At 42.7% G+C, this 25,277-nt stretch overlaps 1 protein-coding gene across 1 annotated transcript; it reads left to right on the forward strand.

The window, feature by feature from the left end:
- The first annotated feature begins 6,284 nt into the window (after positions 1-6,284).
- LOC103208594 (olfactory receptor 52W1) lies at positions 6,285-7,247 on the forward strand. Its single transcript, XM_007954289.1, has one exon. The coding sequence runs from the start codon at positions 6,285-6,287 to the stop codon at positions 7,245-7,247; it is 963 nt and encodes a 320-aa protein (XP_007952480.1).
- Positions 7,248-25,277: the final 18,030 nt, after the last annotated feature.

Here is a 25,277-nt window from a genome sequence, read left to right on the forward strand (position 1 = left end):
GTAATTGGTCTGTAATTGGTCTCCTCAGCCAATATTGTATATAGAGGAGTAGATATATATATATATATAAAAAAAAAGTTCTTCCATTGTCTAACATGGAAGTAAAAGATCAGATGAGTTAAGGGGGTTAGGGTCCTAACTCAATCTTACAGTTGCAGTGTTGCCTTCAAGACAAGGAGGCAATGACCTCAGCATGCAGGAGAGGACTAGGTTCACTACTGTATATGGTCAAAGGCTGAGTCAGTCACAGGGATTCTGGGGACTGGAAGGAATGACCCTGTTGCAAAAGAAGGGGAGAGCTGACACCATGGCAGGAGGGTTGATGAAAATTGGATGTGACCTATTAATACCTCTACCAGAACCTGACTTCCACCAGATCCTATTATAGTGGAAAGGGAGAACAATTACTTTCCTAAATCTCTAATGTCAGTGCCAACACATCCACTTTCCCAGGAATTATGGACTTCCAATGCTCCCCAGAGCTTTATAAAATATTAGGGACTTTCTCAGGGAAGTACTAGAGAAATTGAGATGGAAGGAGATAGCGAAGCTAAAAGATAGAATGAGCAGAGTGGTTCCATGACACCTTCCATATCTCCAAAGAATAGTGTTATCTGCTCTTACTTTAGGCTACAGAAGTTCCTTTGCCACTCCTAAAACTGAGAGAAGGTGAAGCCTGGACTGATGTGGTACCACTGGGCACAGAGGGGTCTCCTATTGACCTCTGAATTGAGGCTTGACTGTTGAGAACTTGCATTAGGAAGTTTCTAAAAAAGGATTCAGTACTCAGTGGCAGTCTAGATTTTCTGATCTATAATTTACTGAGTAAATAAATAACCTACTCTTACTTGTTGGTATTCTTGGGTTATTGTATCAGGAAACCATAGACCCACATAGACACAAGTAAGTCTTCTATAAGAATCTTATCCTACAGGAGGTGTTAGTGGTAGCTGCATTATCCAAAAAAGTGAGAAAATCAAGGTCCATCACTGAACAGAATCCTCCTCTCCTATTTTCCATGCTATTGCTAAAGCAACTGAGTGGTCCAATGACCCTCAGGGCTGGCATCTGTCTCTGGGGAGCATGTAGCCCCACAAGGTCACAGTGCATTTTCAGATCTCCTTCTCTAATGGCTGATAAAACAGAAAGTTGACCCCAACATGTGTTCAGAAAACTGCCAGAAGAATGAGCTGAGGTCTGGGGGACCAGCTCAGGAGCTTTTCTAGAGTGAAAACCAATGATATTCCCTGATACATCTTAGATTACTGGCGAGAAATGTGCAGTGCAGCAGATTTTCAGGACCTTAATGACTTCAATTTTGGACTTGTTGGGTTTAAGGAGTCTGTGATTTATCTTATGAATACTTTTTGTACAATGAGCTAGTACCCAAGATAGGTGGGCAGCAGTGAAAATCTCATTAGTGTTCTTGCTTGAGGTCAAGGACATTTTTTCCCATCCCTCTCCTTCATTTTGGTCTTAACTCACTGCTCCCATCACCCAAGAGCTCACTCTTTTCCTCCCCTCAATGGAGGAGATCACCATCTACTACAAAATAATTGCAGCTCTTTCTACACTTTCCTATTCAGCACTACTAGGGCTATCTGCCAATCCCAAAGTCTCCTGAACTCCTTCTCCCAGGAGCAGGTTCCTTTTTCCCAAATTGTATTAGTTTCCTGTAGCTGATATAACAAATTATCACAAATTTGGTGGCTTAAAACAACATAAATTTATTCTCTCACAGTTCAGGAGGCCAGAAGTCTAAAATCAGTATCACTGGATCAAAATCAAGGCCACACTTTCCCGGAAGGCTTACAGGAGAATCCATTCCTTGCCAGCTTCTGCTGACTTCTGACATTCCAACCTTCAAGTATCTCTTTGTTTCATCTTCACATCACCTTCTCTTCCTCTTAAAAGATAATGTTCCTTTTCCTCCCCTTTATAAGCACACATGTGATTGCATTTAGGACTCACCTTAATAATCCAGGATAATCTTCCCATCTCAAGACCTTGAACCCAATCACACCCAGAAAGACCCTGTTTCCAAATACAGTAACTTTTACAGATTCCAGGGATTAGGATCCGACATCTTTGGGAGGCCATTTTTCACCCCACCACACCAACTATCCTAAAAAACTTTTGTTGTTTTTAGGTGCCATTGAATCAGTTCTGACTTACAGTGATCCTATGCACAACAGAACAAAACATTACCTGGTACTGCACCATCCTCAAGGATCTCTGGTGACATAGTGACTAAGGCATTTGACTGCTAACCAGGAAGTTGATGGTTCAAACCCACCAGCCACTCTGCAGAAGGAAGACTGGGGAATCTCCTTCCATAAAGGTTTACCACCTCAGAAACCCAAACAAGATCACACCACCCTCACAATCATTGCTATGTTTGAGTTCATTGTTGCAACCACTGTGTCAATCGATCTCATTGAGAAACTTTCTCTTTTTGATTGACCCTCTACTTTACCAAGCATGCTGCCCTTCTCCAGGGACTGGTCCCTCCTGATAACATGTCAAAGTACCTGAGCCAAAGTCTCACCATCCTTGCTTCCAAGGAGCACTCTGGTGATACTTCTCCCACAACAGATTTGTTCATTTTTCTGGTAGTCCGTGATATATTCAATATTCTTCACCAACACCACAATTCAAAGGCATCAATTCTTTTTGTTTTCCTTATTCATTGTCCAGCTTTCACATGCATATGAGGCAACAAAATACTATGGCTTGGATCAAGCCAAAAACTACTCGTTTGTTAAATCTCAGCTGAAATGTTTGAAGTAGTGACCAAGAAAGAGCTAGACTGGTTAGATTAGTATCCTAACTCTACCATTTACCCACTGTGTGACCCTGAGCAGGGTGCTTAATCTGTGTTTCCTCAACTGTACAATGGGGGAAAATAGTTGTACCCACCTTAAATTCTTATTATGAGGATAGAGCTTAGAGTAGTGCCTGCACAAAGGAAACACCATGAGAATGTTAATTATTATTACTATTATTCAGAGAAGATTTCTTTGACACTATCAGGAAAAGTAGGAGGCTCCTTTCTCTTTGCTACCACTGTATCTGGTACTGACCAGAGTTAAAGCAATTATGTTAATAGTATTCTGACAACTACTTACATCATCGTGCCCACTAGATTGTGAGCTTTTTGAGGGCAGGGTCTTGTTATTGCCATTGTAACCCCACAACTTGGCATAGGGCCAGGCAGAAAAGATACTCAATCAGCTCGGTATAACATGTGTTTTCAAATGCAAATTTGTTCCTACATAATTGTTATATTAGGGAACTGAATATAAAATAAACTTTATGTTTTCTTATGCAAGTAAGAATCCTTCCCAGAGAAAGACTAGGTGAAAACAGAAAAATGCATCTAACTGAAGTCGTTAAGCCATGTAAAAATAACCAAAATACACACAAGCACACACCTCAAACATCTATCAGCTATAAGCCACACCCATTCACATCTGGTGTTACAACTTTCCATCAAATTTTGGATAAGCCTCCTTCCAATACTTCATAATAACTCACAAGCGGCAAACCTTCCAATACTAACTTCCACAAGGAAACTTTAGGTATTTTTCAAGGTAAAGTGTCATGCCGATTGTAGTATTTGTGTATTCCCTAACCAGGTTCCTTTTATATATATGTGTGTGTGTGTGTGTGTGTGTGTGTGTGTGTGTATCACTGATGAAATCTTTTTTTTTTTCTTTTTTGAAATATACATTTTTCTTTGAAACTGGAAAGCCAATTAAGATCATAAAATTTCCTTGCTGGACTGAAGCACCAGCATTTTGAGAGAGAGAGATATGAATACATTAATTTAGGACTTGCAAGCTAACTGCTTTTGCTTTTTGTTTGCGGCTATGTATTGTTTTCACTTCACTCATAGTCCCTCGAATGCAATTTTTCAGTGCTGTTACTTTTTTTTTCCATGTGTACAATTTAGTGATACCAATCACATTAATCATGTTGTACAATCATCACAACAACAACCATCACCAACATCCATTGCCAAAATTTCCATCACCACAAACAGAAACTTAATGCTTCCTAAACAATGACTTCCCTTTTCCCCCTCCTCTTGCCCCCGTAACCACGAATAAACTTGTTCTCTCTACATTTGCCTATTCTAGATATTTCATGTAAGTGGGATCATTCACTTATTTCACTCAGCATGTCTTCAAGCTCCGTCCATATTGCAGAATGTATCACTAGTTAATTTCTCTTACTGTATGTTACATTCATTGTATGTATATACCACATTTTGTTTATCCATTCAGCCACTGATGGACATTTAGGTTGTCTCCAATTTTGGCTATTGTTAATAGTGCTGCAATGAACATTGTCTCTGCTTCCAAGTCCTTTGAGTACATACCTAGGAGTGAAATTGTTGGGTCGTATGGTAGCTCTATGTTTAACTTTTGAAGAACCAATAAACTGTTTTCCACAATTTGTTTACCATTTTGAGTTCTCACTAGCAATGTTTAAGGGTTTCACTTTCTCCATATCCTTGCTAACTTTTGTTGTTTTCTTTTCTTTTCTTTTTTAATCTTAGCCATCCTAGTCAGGGTGAAGTGATACTTCATTGTAGCTTCAATTCTCGTCTTCCTAGTGGCTAATGATGTACTGATGCAGTTTTTGAATATAGTGCTCCTAACTCCATTTTTTTTTCATAAGCCCTGTGACTTTTGTGGAATGACTCTGCATAGTGCCATGATTTTTAGGATATGTCTCCGTGAATACCTAAGGCTTCTGAAATTGCGGGAGCCCATTAGTCAGCAGAATCTCTGTTTGGGCCAATAATTAAAAGCAATAAATATTTTTACATGCTAGACATTGTGAGGAGCAGTGGTGATATTGTGGTTAATAAGAAACAAAGTCTACAATTTATTCAGTGTAGTGGGGAGAGACAAACAAGGAACTACAGTAAAGTGGCACAGATGCTATTAAAGAATAAAGTAGAATTCAAGGAGTAAGCAAAGACCTTCCAGAGGATATATGCCTCTTTCCTAGTCCTTTCCACTCCCACTAGTCTCTTTCTTTGCCTACCTCCATCTCTGCCTCCCTACTCTGAGCCTATAGCACTGAGCCAGAGGCAGAGCAGGGAAGAGTTAATGTGGCACATGTGGGAGAGATAAGGGCCCTGAGGGAAGCAGGTAGAACAGCCACATAAAGGGCCCCTCAGGCACCAGTCAAGACGAGAATCTGTCAACACACAGTTCTCCAATCTATCCCGAAGTACTTTCTTCCTCAATCATTTATCCATTTTAGGTTCTTGCTGTAAGGCAGATTCTGGGAGGAGTCAGTTCTACTTGACCTGCTTCTTCCAACATCAGAGACCTTCTTCGTAAGACTGCTACTCTGGGTGGAATGTAATTTCCTCCCCCTCTGTAACCTCTGCTCCTGCTGGCACCCAAGAAATGAAACTACTCTAGTGGGGACCTCTTCTGGACCATGAAGAAGAAAAGGAGACAGAAAAGTGAGGTTCCTTTTCTTGCTGCCATTTGTCTTGTTCTCCATTGCTTCACAGCCCCAGCTGCAACTCTCCAACTGGTTTTCAAGTTCACTACTTCATCAAGTTCAGAAAAATGTGAGCAACCCCAAAAATCCCACCAGATTTTTTCCTGGCAGACCAGGCTTCAATCTTCACTCCAAATCCTATCTACATTCCCCTCCTGTTTTTCCTTTTCTCTCTACTGTCCTTCCCTCTTGGGGGGTTGGTGCCCAGAATGTTAGAATTGTGCAAAGTTTAAGATCATGTGTCCCACTGCCATGGCAGAGCTGAGGAAGCTGAGGTCCAGAGAAGGAACCACCCTGCGTAAGGATACACAGTCAGAGACAGGGACAGCTGAGGCCTGATCCTACCCAGCACTGAACTGCTCTTCATTTACAGAGCCTGAGACTAACTCTACGTGACCCTGAACAGAACCATTCATCTCAGCTCCACCCTCAACTGACCTCTAATTGCCAGCCACTGCAGCAGTCCCACTATTCCCCCTCCTCACTACCATCATCCTCCCATTTGTCCTCCTACAATATTCATGGGTTTTCAGGTACAAAAGATTATCCCATCCTAGCCAGGCTTGTGACCTTGATTTCGATCCCAAACCTCCAATTAAAGGTTATAACTTTGTGATCCTAGTCCTGAACTCTCCTTACATACACTCCATGGATGGGTTTATGTCACTGTGACACCCCCCAAGGTCTCTCCCTTTGTCCTTCCATCAGGAGTCATGCCCACTTAAGCTCTAACTTCATGCTCATCTCCCATCCGGATGGCAGAAGCTCCACAGCCCAACTCCACCTTCTTATACCCAGGCTTCTTCCTACTGACTGGCATTCCAGGGTTAGGGAGTGCCCAGGCCTGGCTGACACTGGTCTTTGGTCCCATGTATATGCTGGCCCTGCTGGGCAATGGAACATTGCTGGCAGTGGTGTGGATAGACACCACCCTACACCAGCCCATGTTCCTACTCCTAGCAACACTGGCAGCCACAGACCTGGGCTTAGCCACATCTATAGCCCCAGGGCTGCTGCCTGTGCTGTGTCTTGGGCCCCAGCCTGTGCCATATGCTGCCTGCCTGGTCCAAATGTTCTTTGTACATGCACTAACTGCCATGGAATCTGGTGTGCTGTTGGCCATGGCATGTGATCGTGCTGCAGCCGTAGGGCGTCCACTGCACTATCCTATCCTAGTCACCAAAGCCCGTGTGGGCTATGCAGCCCTGGCACTGGTACTGAAAGCTGTGGCTATTGTTGTACCTTTCCCTCTGCTGGTGGCACGATTTGGACACTTCCGAGCCAATACCATAGGCCATGCCTACTGTGCACACATGGCAGTGGTAGAGCTGGTAGTAGGTAATACACGAGCAAACAACTTGTACGGACTGGCACTTTCACTAGCCATGTCAGGTTTGGATATTCTGGGTATCACTGGCTCCTATGGTCTCATTGTCCATGCTGTGCTGCAGCTGCCCACCCGGGAGGCCCGTGCCAAGGCCTTTGGCACATGTAGTTCTCACATTTGTGTCATTCTGGCCTTCTATGTGCCTGGTCTCTTCTCCTACCTCACACACCGCTTTGGCCGTCACACTGTCCCAAAGCCTGTACACATCCTTCTCTCCAATATCTACTTGCTGCTGCCACCTGCCCTCAACCCCCTCATCTATGGGGTCCGTACCAAGCAAATCAGGAACCGGCTCCTAGAAACTTTCACATTCAGAAAAAGCCAGTTCTAATGGCATCTTCTTTGGAAGTCAGGTGCTTGGATACTTGTCTGGGATCACAACCCTCTACTTCTGGAGTCAGAACCTGTTTTCAACCTGTTCACTGGGAAGGAGACATACGGGCTTATTCCTTACCTTCTGAGAATCCAGATAATGTGCCCTGGAGTCCCAGTTTTGTCAGGACACTTGTCCAAGTGTCCAAGACATTCCCAGCTCAAAGAATCTTCTTGGTCTCATGTGTAATCACTAGCCCCCTACCCCCTAAAGCCCCAACAATAAATAGCTAGAACTTCTCTCCCTGGACCTGTGGCTCCAGGGGTCAAAAGTCCTACTGAAAGAAACCTTGCTATCTCAAAAAATCTTCTAACCATGTCACCTGCTTGCCTGAGGTCCAAAGTCATTATGACCTTTTGCCAGTCTCCCCTTTTCTGCACCCTCAGCCAAGAATGTACAATCCTCAAAACTCCCATCAACACCCGCATTTGTCATGGCCAAGTGCATGATGCTAGCACAAAATGATGAAACAGGGATATTTCACACTGCTGCCATGGCCAGAGATTATTTAAAGTTACTAAACAGAAAGTGTCATGGTGCTGTCCAACAAAGGATTCATTTTCAGCTAAGACTCCAGACTGGAAAGAATTTTGCACAACAAAAGATCTTTCACACCAGCATGGAGTTCAGAATAAGTATAATCTCAGACAGAAGGTAGGAAGCCACTGTTATGAGGGTAGAGAAAGCTTCAGGCTGCACAGGTAGACCCCAGATCTCTAAGAAAATGCAAAAACATAGGCTTGGAGTTGGCTGTGAAGATCTGAAGCCGGGAGCAACCCAACCCTTTCAGCCCAGGTAACTGGACCAAGTGTGATGCTATCACGCAGAAGAGAAGGTTGCAGATCTGAAAAGCGAGATGATGCCATCTCCAGGGCTGCATAGGATCTCACTAGCTACTCATTAGCAAAGAACTGAAGAGATAGCCCAGACACTCTCAGCAATTTCCAGAGGTGTCATCACACAGAAGCCAAATGGATGAGTAAATCTACAGTTTCTCTCAAACCAAGAGAAGTCATTCTCAAGACTAATTTTTTCATGAAGGTCAGAGTTAAAAAGCACATCAGGCAATGTTTATGGGTTAACAGTGACAAAATTCTAGTTATAATATATGTCCTGAGTTTTTAATAGGTGCATAATTTTCTAGTGATTCTCCTTTAATAAATCTATACTGAACAAATAAAGATGTGAACAAACATGTGTACAGTAAGATGTTTATTACATTATTAAAAGAAATATATGTGTGACAACTCTGTGCCACAGAAACACACATGCACATCACTTTTTTGCCTTTCTCCTCTGGTATATGAGCAGAGAAATCATATCCAGCCAATGTTCATTCACCCTCCCAATCCAGGAAGCCTCTCTCCTAAAGCACTTTCACTCCCCTGGTTGGTCCAAACTCTCCCAAGGCAGCTGGTTCCAAATATGGACACTGTCCACTATAAGAACTTTCTCCCCTCAAACCAAAAATCCACCACCTTGGACATGTGTATTTTCTTCTAAATTGAGATTGCATACATACTTACCATGTGATGTGTTCAGCAGGTTTACCAGCCCTCTCTTATTCCTCACAACACCTAAGAATGAGAAACCCACATCCCTTATCTACAATTGGGGGGGGGGGGAACATCTTAAAGAAAATAAATTTGACCTGAAATCTGACTAGAACCATCAGAATCCTATTTATAGTCTTTATTTAACTCACTTAGTGTGATTATTCACAATTTAGCTGCAAAAATATTATGTTAGATTACAGGGTACTGCCCTGAATCCCACTGAGGTATTTAATATATGGTATATGCACTATATCCCCTTTCCAAAATCTGAAAAAAAAAAAAATGAATTTCAAAACATATCTGTCCCGAAAGGTTTCAAGTAGCTTTTAGGGACTTGTACAATTATTCCCATAGTCTAAGAAAATGAAGAGACTTGTTAGGGTTCTTTATCACTCTAAGTATTTGCTGTCAGCACTATTCTACACTGTTCTACGGGTTCTTACTGAAAGCCTCATGTTCTCTGGATAAACAGCTCCCATCTGTTCTCCTCATGCTCCCACCCCAATCACCCCAAAGATAAGCTGCAAGTGATCTGTGCCTCTTTCCAAAGGAGACACCAGAACATGCCACACTGGAGGCAAATGCTAAGATATGGCCCAAACAGCTCAGATCTTGGGTTCACCAATTCCATGCTTTCCTTTAGCAACCTTGTATCAGTCTTATAAGCCAAAAGAAAGATAAAATTACTTAATGTCAAGATTGGGGAGTGTGAAATTCTCTGGTAATGTAGGGCCTAAGGCACTTGACTGCTAACCAGAAGGCTGGTGGTTCAAACCCACCAGCCACTCCTCGGAAGGAAGGTTGGGCAATCTACTTCCATAGTGATACTGCCTCGGAAACCCAAGGCGGGGTCGCTCTGAGTCAAGTCTGACTCGACAACACACAACAAGAGAATCATCATAGTCAGACAACAAGAGAAGAAAGTGTGGGTAGGACTGATGGTTGGGTGAGTTCGTCTGTACTCCTTCCTCCTGTTGCACCAAAAGCCCATCATCCTGTACCTACCTTACCTACCCTCTTCTCATCTTAGATCCCCACCAGAATCTGGGTGTGCATCATTCCCTGCTTGTTTATCAGTAACTCTCATTGTCGCTGGACCTCTGTATCTGTCTCTTTGCACTGAATATCAGTTTTGTCCCAACTCTGCATCCATTGTCCTTACCTATATATGTATGTATGTAAGTATGTAGTCTCTATCTATAGCTACCTCAATCGGAATTCTTTTTGGTGGGAATTGAGTGCTGATATGGACTAAACTGTGTCCCAAAAAAAGATATATTGAGGTCCTAACCCTGGTACTTGTGCCCACAACTTTGTTTGGAAATGGGTCTTTGAAGATGTTATCAGTTACCTTAACATGACGTGATAGTGGAGTAAGGTGGGTCCTAATCCAATCATAGTGATGTCCTTATAAAATATGAGACTATATACATAGAGACAGCCAGAGGAAGGACATCATGTGACATTTCAATTGCAAGTCAGGGAATGCCTGGAGCTACCAGAAGCCAAGAAAAAGCGAAAGAAAGACATGGAAAATATTTTCTTTCAAAGCCTCAGAAGGAATCAACCACCCTGATCTCAGACTTCCAACCTCTAGAACTGTGAAACAATAAACTTCTGTTCCACTAAGCCATCCAATTTGTCTTGGCCTGGGTACTCTTGAGGAACAGCAGCAACAACCATATATAAAGAGAGACAAACAGAGGAAGGAAAGGAGAGGGGAAGGGAGGGAGGGGAAAGGAGAGCGGAACTAGGAGAGAGAAGAACAAACAAAGAGGGGAGAGAGTTAACATTTATTTCAAGGAATGCCTCAAACAGTTTTGGAGGCTGGCAAGTCCCAAATCTGTGGGTCAGGTGTCAAGCTGGAGGCTTCTGCTGACTCATGTGGTTGTAGGAGCTGATGAACCCAAAATCTGCAGGTCTGGTGGCAGACTGCTGGCTCATGTACCAAGAACCAGAGTCAGAGGTTAACAAGTCAGATGCAGAATCAAGAGAATGAGCTTTGCCAGAACATCCATATATACTGGATGCAGGCCATACCCCCGCCAAGGAAACTGGCTTTCAACTGCTTGGCTTTCAACTGGTTGTTTTCAACTGACTGGCTTTCCAATTGATTGGGTGCTCATATTAGATCACAAAAAGAGGATGACTACATTATATTATGGAAGAGTCCAATGTCTCCCAAGTTGACACATAACATTAACATCACAGTTAACCCCTTGTCAACTTGGCCCCACTACATATCTCCTTAAACCCTCTATAATCACTAAAGACAATTATAAAGTCACACTTGTGCCTAACAAATTACAACTAACATGTGTTGTTGTTGTTGGACAATTATAAAGTCACACTTGTGCCTAACAAATTACAACTAACATGTGTTGTTGTTGTTGGACAATTATAAAGTCACACTTGTGCCTAACAAATTACAACTAACATGTACAGAACCAGAAATGTTTTAGCCCTATTTACATCTTATATTTTATAAGTAATGGGATCAAGAATGGGGAAAAAGCAATATACATATATAATAAAACAAAGAAGAGATACTCATAGCAATAACAATCCTCATTTCTGCAACTGTTCACATGGTCATAAGTATTTAGAACTATCTTCGTCCTCCACTCATTCTGTATTCCCTTTGCCCTCAGCAAGCACCTCAGCTGGTCATGGTTCTTTGCCTGGTGGGGTGAACCAAATATTCATTCCCCAAGGTTCTCAGCCATTAGCAGTCATGTCAGAATTGGGTTCTGTAGTTTTCTGTTGACTTTAATCACAGGGTATGGTAGTACTCACAGACTCCTCAGAGATCTCTTGTATTCCAGACATTATTCTTTACCTCTGTTATGTAGTGTCAGTCAGATTTCCCTTGGTAATCAGGATCAATCACACCAGCCAGAATGGTAATTCCCTTCTTAGCCTGTTGACCCAGAGGCATGAGGAGCCATAAGAGGCCAGGTGGCATTCTTAACTTCCAGTTCAACTGAATAAGTGCTATGTCTCCAGGTGGAAACATTCCTCCCTTTGGAATTAAGACCCCCCCAGACTTGCAGAGCATAGGGTCACAGGGACAGGAAACAAAAATTTTGTTAGTGGGTCACTAGAAGTAATAGTGAGTGGTGCCCCTCCCATATCCACCTCTTGATTCGTGGACTTGTGAATCCTGGCTATGGGTGAAATAGCACCATGTACTAGATGCTGATAGAGAGCATATATAGCCTCCTGGAGAACATTGCCCCAATCCTGCAATTATTACCACCTAGCTGGCACTGTAATTGTGTCTTTAGAAGGCCATTCCATTATTCAAACCAGCTGCTTAGGATGATGGGGAACATGTTTAAGACAGTAATTCCATGAGTCTGGGCCCAGTGCCACACTTCATTTGCTGTGGAGTTCCATGATCCAAGGATCCATGATCTATTGTGTGTGGGATATCATTCTGGTGGATAAGGTACTTTGTAAGTTCACAGATTACAGTCTGGCAGAAGCACTGCATGCAGAGAAGACAAATCCATATCCAGGGTAAGTGTCTATCCCAGTAAGAACAAAACACTTTCATGATGGAAGTGGTTCAATGTAATAAACCTGCCACCAGATTGCTGGTTGACCACCCACAGGAATAGTTCCATATCACAGACTGAGTTTTGGTCTCTGCATCGCATGCTAGAAAGGTGTTCTGGTTACCTAGTGCCGTTCTGAAAATAATATACCACAAATGGGATAACCTTAACAAACAGGCGTTTATTCTCTCACAGTTTGGAGGTTTTAAGTCCAAGTTTAAAGTGCCAGGCTCCAGGAGCTGTGTGAAAGCCCCTCTACCTTGGGCTTCAGCTCTGCCTCTTGCTCCCGGCCCACTGAAGCTAGAGGCTATCTCTTCACTCAGGCAGCTACTGGCTGCTGAGGCTAACAAGCCCAAGGTCAACAAATAAAATGGCACAGTCCCGATGTTACCAAACCACATGGCAGGCCATTAATTCAAGTCCATTTTAAGTCCCAAGGTCAGCAGAGCATGGCAGGCTGCTGAACAATGACACAGCTACATGTAGGGTCCAAGCATGCCATAAACTAGAGACTATCCCCAAGGATGAAGGTTGAAGAATACAGTCTGCAGTATGGATTACGTCTCAATATAAAGAAAACAAAAATCCTCACAAATGGACCAATGAGGAGCATCACAATAAACGGAGAGAAGATTGAGGTTGTCAAAGAATTCACGTTGCTTGGTTCTACAATTGATGCCAATGGAAGCAGCAGTCAGGACATTAGACGATGTGTAGCACTGGGAAGGTCAACTGCGAAGGAACGGTTTCAAGTGCTGAGGAGCAAGGATAACTCCTTGAGGACTAAGGTGCGCCTGACACAAGCCATGATATTTCCAATCGCCTCGTATGCATGTGAGAGCTGGACAATGAATAAGGAAGACCGAAGAAGAGTTGATGCTTTTGAGTTGTGGTGCTGGCGAAGAATGCTGAAAGTACCATGGACTGCTAAAAGAACTAACAGATCTGTCCTGGAGGAAGTGCAGCCAGAATGCTCCTTGGAAGCAAGAATGGCCAGACTTCATCTCACCTATTTTGGTCATGTTGTCAGAAGTGACCATTCCCTGGAGAAGAATGTCATGCTTGGTAGGGTGGAGGGTCGACGAAAGAGGGGGAGGCCTTCAATGAGATGGATTGAGACAGTGGCTGCGATGATGGCCTCAAGTACAGAAGGGATCATGAAGCTGGCATGGGATCGAGCAGTGTATCGTTCTGCTGTGCATGGGGTTGCTATGAGTCAGAAATGACTCGATGGCACCTAAGTACAACAATAACATCCCCAAGACATCTCCTTATATACAGGAAGCAGACCACATCCCAAAGGCAGCTACTCAGCTGCTTGTGGTAGATCCCACCATGGAGTTGACTGCCAGTTCCATCATGGCGAATAATTACCACTAGCTGCCCAGCCACTCAACCAGGCCCAGCCAAGTTGACATACAAATTTAACTACCACAGAAGGCAAATCCATATCCAGAGTAAGTCTATTCCAGTAAGAACAAAACGTTGCCCTTTCCCATGATGGAAGTAGTCCAGTCACCCAGCCACCAAATTGCTGGCTGACTGCCCCAGGGAATGGCTCCATATTGTGAACTCAGTGTTGGACCCTGTTGTTGGCAGATTGGGTACTCAGCAGTGGCTGTAGCCAAGTCAGTCTTGGTGAGTGGAAGTCTGTGTTACTGAAACCATGCAAAACCTCCATCCCTGCCACCATGGCCACTTTGTTCATGAGCCCATTGAGCAGTAACAGAAGAGGTTGGGAAACAGGATGACTGGTTTCCACAGACTGTGTCATCCTATCCACCTGAATGTTAAAATTCCACTGTGCCAAGGTCACCCTTTGATGAACATTCACACAAAACAAAAATATCTTCACTTCTTTGGCCCATTCAGAGAAGTCTATCCACATACCTTTTCCTCACACCTCCTTGCCACCAGTTTTCCAGTAATTGTCCTTCCAAGTCCCTGGCCATCCAGTCAAACAATTGGCCACAGCCCATGAACTGCTATTCAACTGCACATCTGGCCATCTCTCCTAAGCAAAATGAACGACCAGGTGAACTGCTCAGAGTTCTGCCCACTAGAAGGATTTCCCTTCACCATGTCCTTCTGGGAGGTTCCAGAAAAGAACTGTCCATTTTCGAGTGGTTCCTGTGTATCACCAAAAACCATCTGTAAACCAGGCCCAAGTGCTCATTTCCTCAGTGTTCTGGTTACCTAGTGCCGCTCTGACAGGAACAGACCACAAATGGGATGGCTTAAACAAACAGGAGTTTATTCTTAGAATTTGGAGGCTTTAAATCCAAGTTCAAAGTGCCAGGCTCTAGGAGCTGGGTGAAAGCCCCTCAACCTTGGGGTCCAGCTCTGCCTCCTGCTCCTGGCCCACTGGAGCTAGAGGCGTTTCTTCATTCAGACAGCTGCTGGCTGCTGAGGCTGAGAAGACCCAAGGTTGGCAAGTCAAAAGGCACAGTCTCGATGTTACCAAACCACATGGCAGGCCATTAACTTAAGTCCACTTTAAGTCCCAAGGTCGGCACAGCATAGCAGGCTGCTGAGCAAAGACACAGCTACATGCAGGGTCCAAGCGTGCCATAGGCTAGAGACCATTCTCAAAGCTTCTCCTTATATACAGCAAGCAGACCACATACCCAAAGGCAGCTACTCAGCTGCTCCCACTAGATTTCACCATGGAGTTGATTGCCAGTCTCATCATGGGGAATACCACTCCCAGCTGCCCAGCCACTCAACTAGGCCTAGCCAAGTTGACATACAAACAACCATCACACTCAATCAACTGATCATAGGGAACTCCACATGAGGCCATAAGTGCAGACTGGCAGAAGGAAGGTAGTGTGACAGAAGTGTAAAAACCATGGGCATTTGGGTCACTTGCTCATGCAACTTACTTGTATCTTCAGGTCCTGCTCAAGCCCAATCTCATATATACCACTTCCGTTTAATGATGCAGTGCCATTATGCACACCCAAATTTATGACTGTGTAAGTCAAACAACACTTAGTTCATGATGGGCAGCTCAGGCTGCATGGTGACTTGGTGGCCTCACATGGTTAGGTGTTGTCTTTACTAAAGCCCAGTAACAAGCCAAAAGCTTTTCTCAAAAGTTGAGTAGTTATCTGCAGAGGATGGCAAGGCTTTGCTCCAAAATCTCCAGGGTCTGCACTGTGATTACCAATAAGAACTTCCCAAAGACTTCAAACAGAATGTCTTTCTGCTAGTGATACTACCAGCATCAATGGATCAGCTAGATCATATGGCCCAAACAGCAGAGTGGCTTGCAAGGCAGCCACATGAATGTGTTACAGACCCTTTCTTGTCTAGGCCTCACTCAAACACTAGCAGCTTTTTAAGACACTTGATAAAAAGGAGTAGCACACTGAAAGAAATAATTCAGGCCTTGAGTTGCAATATCGAAGGATTCTATGGGAAAAATAATGAACAATGCAGGAAACATCAAAAGAAGATGGAAGAAATACATAGTCATTGTACCAAAAAGAATCGGTTGATGCTCAACCACTTCAAGAAGTAGGATATGATCAAGAATAAATAGTATCAGGGATGTATATAAAGAGTCTATGACCACCATGATAACATTAGGAAAAGGGAGGACACCAAATTGTACACAAAAGAGATAGAGGACAGATGCTAATACCAACCAGTATATCCACAATACTGCATTACCATTAACACCAAACACCAGGCTACAGATAGACACATAAACATCTGAGAAGATCAGATAGGGGTCAGTGAACAGAAGTATACTTTAGACCAAGGATAGATTCAGCAGAGGCTAATCTTGCACAGATACCAGTGATACAAAATACCTGCAATCCTTACAGAAACAACAGAAGGCAGACGTAGAGTAATCCGTCACAGACACCCAGACTCTGTGGGAGAGAGATCCAACAGATCTACCGACTCAGGACCATAGTAATGGGGGACACCAAACTCAACTGGCACAACAAAATACATAAAAGTCTTGTTCCTCATTCTACATTGATGAGTAGCGAATGGGGTCTTAAAAGCTTTCAAGCAGCCATCTAGGATGCAGCTAATGGTCTCCTAGTGTCGGAAACAAAGAAGAATGAAAAAAAAAAAAAGGGCATTTGGAAGCAATCAGCCATAGGGCACAATGGCCCTCGAGACCAGAAGAACTAGATGGTGCCTGGCTACCAATGCCAACCATTCAGGAAAGGGTCAAATCTGGAGATCCTGGAAAAACATGGAACAAAATCCAAAAACTCAATAATGACCAGAATTACTGGTTGGATGCAGTCTGGTGAGACCCCCCAATACTATGATCCTAGAATACATTCTGCACCTGGAATAAAACTCACCCCCGGGCTTGGCTCTAAGCCCAGTAGTTAACAAGATGTACATGCAGACCACTCAACCCAGGGTGACGCACTCACATACTCTATGGAAATGCATCCCTTGAAGCAATCGACCATGGGGCACCAGAGGGGCAATATTTGCACGGAGGTAATGTAGGACACATAGGAGTACATAACTATGAGGGGCACAGGGGGTGGGGCAAGGAGGGGAGAAGAGAGGGTTAGGGTTGGGGATGGTAAATGGTGAATGAAAGTAAATGTACATGTAATTTGAATGTAAAACAAACTCTGCTCTGTAAACTGCACCTAAAGCACAATAAATAAGAAAAGAAAAGAACCATGGTATCAAAGAAAGAAGTCCAAACTGCACTGAAGGCACTGGCAAAAAAACAAGGTTCCAGGAATAGACAGAACATCAATTGAGATGTTCCAACAAATGGATGTGTTTTGGTTCTCTAGTGCTGTTATAATACACATATCACAAATGTATGGTTTTAACAAACTGGGATTTTATTCTTTCACAGTTTAGGAGGCTAGAAGTCCAAGTTCAAAATGCCAGTTCTAGAGGCTGGGTGAAGGCCCTCGTCCTTGGGTTTCAGTTCTGCCTCTTGCTCCCGGCCCATTTAAGCTGGAGATTCTCTTAACTCAGGCAGCTTCTAGCTAGGAGGGGTTGCCATGAGTCAGAACCGACTCAATGGCAGCATTCAACTGTGTAGATCATAATAAATTATAGATAACATAGCAAATAATGGGAATTCCAGAACCCTTAGTTGTGCTCATGAGGAATCTGTACATAGATCGAAAGGCAGTTGTTCAAACAGAACACAGGGATATTGCATGGTTTAAAATCAGGAATGGTGTGTCAGGATTGTATCCTTTCACCATACTTCTTCAATCTGTATAAAAAATTTACTGCCATTGTGCAAACTTCAACTCAGTGATCCCCATTAGCTATCCAAGACTATAAATCTTTATGGAAGCAGATTGCCTCATCTTTCTTCCATAGAGTGGCTGGTGAGTTCAAACCACTGGCCTCTTGGTTAGCTGCCAAGTGCCTTTACCAGTATACCACCAGAGCTTCAATCTGAATGCCGAGTAAATAATCCAAGAAACTGGACTATACGAAGGACACAGCATCAGGATTGGAGGAAGACTCATTAACAACCTGTGATATGCAAATGACACAATCTTTCTTGCTGAAAGTGAAGAGGACTTGAAGCACTTACTGACGAAGATCAAAGACGACAGCTTTCAGTATGGATTACATCTCAACATAAAGAAAACAAAAGTCATCACAACTGAACCAATAAGCCACATCATGATAAACAGAGAAAAGACTTAAGTTGTCAAGGATTTCATTTTATTTGGATCCATCATTGACACCCATGGAAGCAGCAGTCAAGAAATCAAACGACATACTGCATTGGGCAACTCTGCTGCAAAAGACCTCTTGAGAGTGCTAAAAAGCAAAGATGTCACTTGGAGGACATAAGGTGTGCCTGACTTAAGCCATGGTATTTTCAATCACTTGATATGCATGTGAAGCTGGACAACGAATGAGGAAGACCAAAGAAATTACTCACTTGAATTATGGTGTTGGTGAAGAATACTGAATATACTATGGAGTGCCAGAAGAATGAATACCTTTGTCTTGGAAGAAGTACAGCCAGAATGCTCCTTAGAAGTGAGGATGGCAAGAGTTCATCTCATGTGCTTTGGACATGTAATGAGAAGGGAGCAATATTTGGAGAATGACATCATGCTTGGTAAAGTAGTAGTAGTTGTTGCTGTTATTATGTGCCATTGAGTCGGACCCCTCCTTGGGTTTCCGAGGCAGTATCACTACAGAAGTAGATTGCCCCATCTTCCTTCCGAGGAGTGGCTCATGGGTTTGAACCGCCAGCCCTCTGGTTAGCAGTCAAGTGCCTTAGGCACTATGCTACCAGAGCTCCCTGGTAAAGTAGAGGGTCAGCAAAAAAGAGGAAGGGCCTCAGCAAAAGGGACTGATATAATAGCTGCAAGAATGGGCTCAAATATAACAATTGTGATGATGGCTCAGGACCATGCAGTTTTTCATTCTGTTGTACAGTGTTGCAATGAATCATAACTGACTTGGCAGCACCTAACAACAAATAGTAACAGCCAACTGAGGTTGACTCAAAAATGCAAAGAGGCCCACCAGGTGTTGTGCCTCCTTATTAGACATAGGAGGGGCCAGAGCCAACAACTTACCTTTCACTTCAGAAGGAATAGGTCAACATGCTCCACACCACTGGACCCCTAGAAATTTTGTGGAAGGCACCTGAAGTTCTGTTGGGTTACTTTCCCACCTGAGTCAGAATCCATTCAACAGCAATGCGTTTTGAGGGGTTTTTTTTAAATTTTGTTTTTAGCATGTAAATGTTTTACCAGTAAGTCGAGAGTCATTGGTATTTCTTTCTTACTAGGTCCAATCAGCACAATGTCATCAATGTAATGGACCAGTGTGATGTCTTGTGGAAGATAAAAGTATTCAAGGTCTTTGTGAACTAAATGATGACATAGAGCTGGAGAGTTGTTACAATCATGGTATGACAGTGAAGGTGTATTGCTGGCTTTGCTAGCGGAAGGTAAACTGCTTCTGGTGATACTCTGAAACCAGAATTGAGGAAAAAGCATTGGCCAGATCAAGGCTGCATACCAGGTAACAGGAGATGTACTAATTTGCTCAAGAAATGAAACCACATCTGGAACAGTAACTGCAATTGGAGTCATCACCTAGTTAAGTTTATAATAATCCATTATCATTCTCCAAGTTCTTTTTTTTTCACAGGCTAAACAGGTGCGTTGAATGGGGATGTGATGGGAATCACCACCCTTGCATCCTTCCAGTGTTAGATGGTAGCAGTCATCTCTGTGATCCCTCCAGGATTGTGGTTCACTTTTGGTTTACTATTTTCCTAGGTAGAGGCAGTTCTAGTGAATTCCACTTGGCCTTTCCTATCATAACTGCACTTATTACACATGTCAGGAATCCAGTGTGGGAGTTCTTCCAGTTCCTGAGTATGTCTATTCCAATTATGCACTCTGGAACTGGGGAAATTACTATAGGATGGGTTCAGGGACCCACTGTGTGACAGACCTGAGCTGAGACTCCATTAATAACTTGACCTTCTTATACCCCAGCTCTGACTTGTGGGCCACAGTGACTTTGGGGGTCTCTTGGAATTAGTGTCAGTTCAGAGCCAGTGTCCAATAATCCCAAAAAACATTATTTCCATTTCCCCAGTGAACAGTCACTCTCATGAAAGGCTGTAGATACCCTGGGGAAAGCTGGGAGAAAGATTAACTTAACAGCACAGGGAGTTCCCAAGTTAGGAATGAGATCTCTTCCTAAGTGTGTCTTTCAGGCAAACATGTAGGTAAGCTAGAACAGGTGTATAGTTCTCATTTAGCCTTACTTTAATGCAAGGAGCAGCCCAGGTATCACAGTGGCTGAAGCGCTCAGCTGTTAAAACAGGTCAGCAGTTCAAACCCACCAGCCACTCCATGGGAAAAAGATGTAGGAGTCTACCTCTGTAAAGATTTATAGCCCTGGGAACTCTATGGGACACTTGTACCCTGTCCTGTATGGTTATGAGTTAGAATCGACTTAACAGCAGTGAGGTTTTTTTTGGGTTACTGCAAGAAAAGCCTCAAAAACCCATCAGTGATTTAAAAGGTACATATGCAGAAGGGAAGTTGTGTGATGAAGAATTTGTTGTGAGTAGGAGTTGGTTCAATCATTTCAAAGTGAGGGCAAATATACATAACATTAAAGGGCAAGTACAAGTGTTCTGTTAGTCAGACATTCATAACCCCGGGACTGCCTGTATAAACTTTTGACAACATAGTGGGATCCTTCCTCAAAGGGACTCAGCCTCCCCTTCAAGGGATTGTGGGTCTGTACTGTCTTTCACTTGAACTGGAATTCTTCCCTACATACAGATCAAATAAACATTTAGTAGATTTCTCATCTATTTCACTCCTAAGGACACCAAGCCTAACCAGCCAACACCATTAAGTCTATACAGCTCAGACCACTCTGATCACTACTCTGACTCTGCTATCCATTACAGTAACCCCATGTTCTTTGTCTTTGGTGATTTAGTACCACCACTTAGCCCCTACCTACTACCATGGGGTCCATCCAATCAGCCCCACTGTAGTTAGGTGTCTTCATTCAGTTAGAGAAGTTCCCATGATCAAATCTGATTTACATAAAATAGCAATCACAATAGTCTTCAAGGATGCTGGGGCTCCCTTCACAATTTGTTCACCACTGTGGTAAAAGTTGTGTCCTCTGGGCACTCCATGGATGGGTCTTTGGGGCCAACTCAATAAACCTACTCCAACATGCTAATTTCCCTAAGCCTTTGGATACCTTCTTCTATGGTATACCAAGGTGGGTCTAGCATTTCACCTTGATTTAGTGTAGGCCACCATGTAATCCATGCCTCAGTGAACTAACCAAATAAACCACTGGATCCTTTATCAACCTCTCAAGCTGAACATCAGTAAACTCATACTGATCCAACTTTATGTTCCTTGCACCAATATCCCCCACCATTAATAGCCACTGTCATACATATTCCTCAGGTTTCTGTTTGTATATATTAGAAAAAATCAAGCAGTTCTTTTGAAGTGTAGTGTACCTCTTCCTAAGGAGCTATGATAGTATAGTGGTTGAGGCATTTGCCTGCCAACCAAAAGGTTTGTGGTTGCTCTGTGGAAGAAAGATGAGGTGATCTGCTTCCATAAAGATTTACAGCTTGGAAATCAACAGGGGTCACTATGAGTTGGAATCAACTCAATAGCAGTGAGTTTGGTTTTGGTTTTTGGTACCTCCTCCCGGGTCACACTGTGTACTTCCTCTTTTGGGGCTCCCTGGGACTTAAGTCTAGTAGTATATAGATCTAGAAGCAAAAATGGATAGTGGGGGTGGGTCTTGGGGTTCATCAATGTCTTACATGGCACCTACCTCAGGCAATGCCCCAGGAGATATCAGACCATTCTTCAGGCACAGATGGATTAGTTTCATCAGATGGGGTGGAAGCCATATGGTTTTATTGGGAAGGGTGGCTTACCAGACAAATATGGAGTAATCTCTTCATATGAGAGTAAGAGAGGTTATTCTGTTGGCAGGAGTCACTCAATGAAAGTTAGGGGTTCAATGTTCTCCAGCTTCCTATCTGCCCATATGTCTTCATCCCAAGTTTCAGGATCCCATTTCCTCCCAATCAATGTCCTCACTTTGACCTCAGACAGCATTCAACATTGGGAATTCAACTGGCATTATAATTTAGCCACTCTTAGAATAAGACTCTGGGTTTAGTTTTGGCAATATCAGCCATTACTACAAGAAATAAGGCTTTCTTTCATGGCACAAGGGGCAACTTTCAGGTCTTCTGTGTAATGTTTGAGCCATGACTCTGAAGCCCTGAGCTCATCTCTTTCTTTCACCACTTTGTCTAGTGAAAGCAGGAGTGACCAACCAGCCTCCCTATACTTCACAGTTGGACAGAAATGCTGGAAGGTGTCAAATACACAATTATCCAGAGCCTTGTTTCTCACAAGTATTTGATCCAATGGTGGTTATATTTTACATACTTCTATTGTCACTTCATGCCATGGTTTTAGCAGTGTTCTCTTCCCTACTGGAAGAGAACAACGTATTTAGGTCTAGCCTGACTTGAGAACCAATTCAGAAAACTCATCTTTAAGATTTTGTTCCTCTAGAACCACTCTCAGTATCAAATATCTTAGTCTGGGATCTCTGAAGGAGCAAAATCAGTGGAGCATTTATATACAAATATAGAGAGAAAAATTTATTTCAAGGAAATGGCTCACTCAGTTGTGGAGGTTGCTCAGTCCCAAATCCGTGGGTCAGCATCAGGCTGGAGGTTTCTCTTAACTCACGTGGTTGCAGGTGCCGATGAACCCAATATGGGCAGGTCAGACAGCAAACTGCTGGCTCATGCCCCATATATTGGAGGTCAGAGTATGACAAGCTGGATGCAGAAGAGCTTTGCCAGAACAAGCATATATATTGGATGGAAGTCAAACCCCCAAGTAAACTAACTGGCTTTCAAACTGATTGGCTACTCACATCAGATCACAAAATGGAGGAGGGTTACATTATAATACATTGTTGTTTTAGGTGCTGTCAAGTTGGTTCTGACTCACAGCGACCCTACATACAACAGAACAAAACACTGCTTGATTCTGTGCCATCCGTAGGCCATCATCACATCCACTGTGTCAATCCATCTGGTCAAGGGTCTTCACCTTTTTCACTTTACAAAGCATGATGTCTTTCTCTAGGGACTGGTTCCTTCTGAAAACATGACCAAAACATGAGAGATGAAGTCTAGCCATTCTCACTTCTAAGGAACATTCTGGCTGTACTTTTTCCAAGACAGATTTGTTTGTTCTACTAACAGTCCATGGCACATTCAATATTCTTCACCACCACCACAATTCAAATGCATCAATTCTTCTATGGTTTTCCTTGTTCATTGTCCAGTTCTCACATGCATATAAGGCTACTGAAAATACCATGGCTTGGGTCAGGCACACCTTAATCTTCAAAATTACATCTTTGCTCTTTACCATTTTAAAGAGGTTTTGTAGATTTGACCAATGCAATAGGTTGTTTGGTTTCTTGATTGCCACTTTCATAGGCACTGATTATAGTAAAATGAAATCCCTGACAGCTTCAATCTTTTCTCCATTTATTGTGGTGTTGCTTATTGGTCCAGTTGTGAAAATGTTTTCTTTATGTTGAAGTGCAATCCATACTGAAGGCTTAGTCTTTGATCTCCATCAGTAAGCGCTTAAAGTCTTCACTTTCAGCAAGCACGGTTGTGTCATCTTCATATCACAAGTTGTTAATGAGTCTTCCTACAATTCTGGTGTCATGTTCTTATTCCTACACTTCACCTTCTCAGATTATTTGCTCAGCATACAGATTAAAGAAGCATGATGAAAGGATACAAGCCTCACACACACGTTTCCTGATTATAAACCACAGAGTATCCCTTTGCTCTGTTTGAACGACTTCCTCTTAGTTTAGTTACAGATTCCTTCTGAGCACAAAAGTGTTCTGGAATTCCCATTCTGCACAAGTTACCCATTACCTGTTATGATTCATACAGTTGAATGCCTTTGCATAGTCAATAAAACACAGATAAACACTTTTCTAGTATGCTTTGCTTTCAACCAAGCCATGTGACCTCAGCAATGATACTCCTCATTCCACACCCTCTTCTGAATTTGGCTTGAATTTCTAGCAGTTCTCAATCAATACAATGCTGTAACTATTTCTGAATTATCTTCAGCAAAATTTTACTTGCATGTTATATTAACAATATTGTTCAAAAATTTCCACATTCTGTTGGATCACCTTTCTTTTGAATGGGCACAAATAAGGATCTCTTCAAGTAGGCTGGCTAAATACGCGTCTTCCAAATTTCTTGGCATAAATGAGTAAGTGTCTCCAGTGCTGCATTCATTTGTTGAAACATCTCAATGGGTATTCCATCAATTCTTGGAGCCTTGTTTCCGCTAATTCCTTCAGTGCAGTTTCAACTTCTTCCTTCAGCAACATCAGTTCTTGATCATATGCTACCTCCTGAAATAGTTAAGCACTGACCAATTCTCTTTGGTAAGTGACTCTGTGTATTCCTTCTACCTTCTTTCGATGCTTCCAGCATTGTTCCACATTTTCCCCATAGCACCCTTCAATATTGCTACTCGACGCTTGATTTTTTTCTTCAGTTATTTCAGCTTGAGAAATGCCAAGCATTTTCTCCCTTTTTGATATTCTAACTCTGGGTTTTTGTGGATTTCATTATAATTGCCTTCTCAAGCTGCCCTTTGATATTTTCTGTTCAGCTCTTTTACTTCATTTCTTCCATTTGCTTTAGCTACTCTCCATTCAAGAGCAAGTTTGAGTCTCTTCTGACATTTTTTCTTCTCTTCCTTTCCTGTCTTTTTAATGACCTTTTGCTTTCTTCATTTATGATATCCTTGATGTCATCCCACAACTCATCTGATCTTTGATCACTGGTGTTCAATGCAGTAAATCCATTCTTCATATTACATTACAGAAGAGCAATCAATCCCATATCTGCCAAACCACTGAGGATCATAGCCTAACCAAGGTGACACAGAACATTAACTATCACACAGCTTATGGTATTTTGTTATGACAACCCTAGGAGACTAATATAGGTGCCACCTATACTATACCAGGTGGTCTTTCCTCGTCAACCGTGATATGAAATGTGCTAATGGGGCAGTAAGAGGAAGAGACATGGTTCCACTTGTCTTAAAAAGAAACTCAGGGTTTCTGGATCAGATTTGTGGTCCATTGTGGCTCCTCCTATCCTGCCCATTTTCCTTTACTACAACACTCTTCACTTCCTATCTAGTATGCAACCCTCTCACCACACACTAAGGTTAGTGGAAGGAGCATATTTCTTCCCTTCTCAAAAAAACAAAACAAAACTATTGTTTAAA

This window comes from Orycteropus afer, unplaced genomic scaffold, assembly GCF_000298275.1.
Source record: "Orycteropus afer afer isolate SDZICR_OR568_19922 unplaced genomic scaffold, OryAfe1.0 scaffold00014, whole genome shotgun sequence".
Taxonomy (NCBI): domain Eukaryota; kingdom Metazoa; phylum Chordata; class Mammalia; order Tubulidentata; family Orycteropodidae; genus Orycteropus; species Orycteropus afer.